The sequence below is a fragment of the Chenopodium album genome, chromosome 12, assembly GCF_948465745.1.
Source record: "Chenopodium album chromosome 12, dcCheAlbu1.1, whole genome shotgun sequence".
In the NCBI taxonomy this organism is placed as follows: domain Eukaryota; kingdom Viridiplantae; phylum Streptophyta; class Magnoliopsida; order Caryophyllales; family Amaranthaceae; genus Chenopodium; species Chenopodium album.
The window spans coordinates 1,669,269-1,670,878 of NC_137845.1; the positions used below are offsets into that span (position 1 = coordinate 1,669,269).

Here is a 1,610-nt window from a genome sequence, read left to right on the forward strand (position 1 = left end):
ATTCACTGTTACTCCCTAATTTCCCCCTTTTTGAATTAAGAGGATTATAAAGAGATTTACACGAGTTCATGTAAAACAAAAGGATAAACAAAAAAAAAAAAAAAAAAAAAAAAAAAAAGGGAAAGAAAAGAGCACAAGGAAACAATCATATTCTCTAACTCTCCTTCTTTCCCCAAAAATCAATCAATAAATAAATAAAAATGATTTATTTATGCTCCAAAAACTATTTGTGAGTGGGATCATACTTTTGGTTTTTTTGTTTTTAAAGTGATTGTAATGGACCAAAATCAAAACGAGCTAAATAAAACTACTGCGATAGATTATCGAGGCAGAGTTGATGAGACAATTTGCTTAGGAGTTGATGCAAATAATGTCTTCTCAATATTTCAAGGCAAAAATAATCCTTTTGAATCCTCCTTCACCGTTATCCTTTTACAAATATCAATAGTTCTTGTTTTCAGCAATATTTTGCGCTTTCTTTTCAAGCCTCTCAAGCAAACTAAAGTCGTGTCTGATGTTTTGGTATGTCTTGTTCATTTATCTTAAGTTGTATTTTTATGATGATGAATAAATTAATTATTTTCATTTAATAGGATAGTACTATTTTGACATTTAGGATTAAATTATGTATATATCATTGTAATATGACTTCCTTAGATTAAAAATCATAATAGGTACTGTACTTTTTTTTTTCTATAAAAATAGTAACTCTAAATATGTTTGTGTGTGTAGGCGGGCATACTCCTCGGACCATTGTTCCTAGGTCGCTACGAGACCTTTGAAAAGTATGTCATACCGGATATCACAAAATTTCTAATAAAAAATATCGGGATCATAGGGTTCATGTTTTTCATGTTTTTGGCGGGGGCGAACACGGACTTAGCAGCGATCACCAAGGTCGGGAAAAAAATATGGGTGATTTCATTTGACGGGGCGATATTCCCAATCGTGATCATGTTGTGCATAATGAAATCCATTAGAGAGTTCTTAGACCCGGCGCTACAAATACATTCTTCCATGCTTACAATTCCTTTATCCATGATTTTTACATCATTCCAAGTTGTTTACTTCATTTTAACAGACATGAATGTTGGTAAAATACCTGTCGATTCCAAAGACAGACAAAGAAGATGAAAGGGAAAAATACTTGATCTCAAACTCACAGTTGCGCCATGGAACATAATCCACTGCCTTAGAAGCGAAATACGCCACCACCGGTACAGGTTTCCTGATGACGCACGCCCCCCAAGTTTAACGCAACTCTCCTTCGTAATTCGTGTACCCGAACCCGAAGCGTGGAATTACTCAAGAACTGTTCAGATCTCAAAGGTAGGTTTGTGTTTGTGTGTTTAAGATAATTTTCAATAATGAAAAATAACGTATATTGATTTTGGGGTATGAGGGTATTTATATGAGAATAATGGAGTAAAGAATAAGCCAAGAAATTAGGTCTTTTAGCCCACACAAGCCCATCGCCCAAAAGCAAACTGATCGACTGAGCTCTCGCTCGCAGTCGAGCGAGCTATCGCTCGGCCTAGCAGCGAGCAACTAAGGCAGCGAGCTAGCGTACAAGCTATCGCTCGAGCTCTCGCTCGCCCCTGTCGCAAGCA

At 36.3% G+C, this 1,610-nt stretch overlaps 1 protein-coding gene across 1 annotated transcript; it reads left to right on the forward strand.

Annotated features, from left to right (window-relative positions):
* Positions 1–276: 276 nt before the first annotated feature.
* LOC145572752 (cation/H(+) antiporter 24-like) lies at positions 277–1,134 on the forward strand. The gene is made up of 2 exons (XM_081631722.1): positions 277–522; positions 733–1,134. Exons 1-2 carry the CDS (start codon positions 277–279, stop codon positions 1,132–1,134), a joined length of 648 nt encoding a protein of 215 aa, XP_081487848.1.
* The last annotated feature ends 476 nt before the right edge of the window (positions 1,135–1,610 follow it).

Coding starts and splice junctions, on each gene's coding strand:
- LOC145572752 (XM_081631722.1), top strand. CDS start 277: ATGGACCAAAATCAAAACGAGCTAAATAAAACTACTGCGATAGATTAT. Junction 523..732: donor AAGTCGTGTCTGATGTTTTG/GTATGTCTTGTT, acceptor TTGTGTGTGTAG/GCGGGCATACTCCTCGGACC.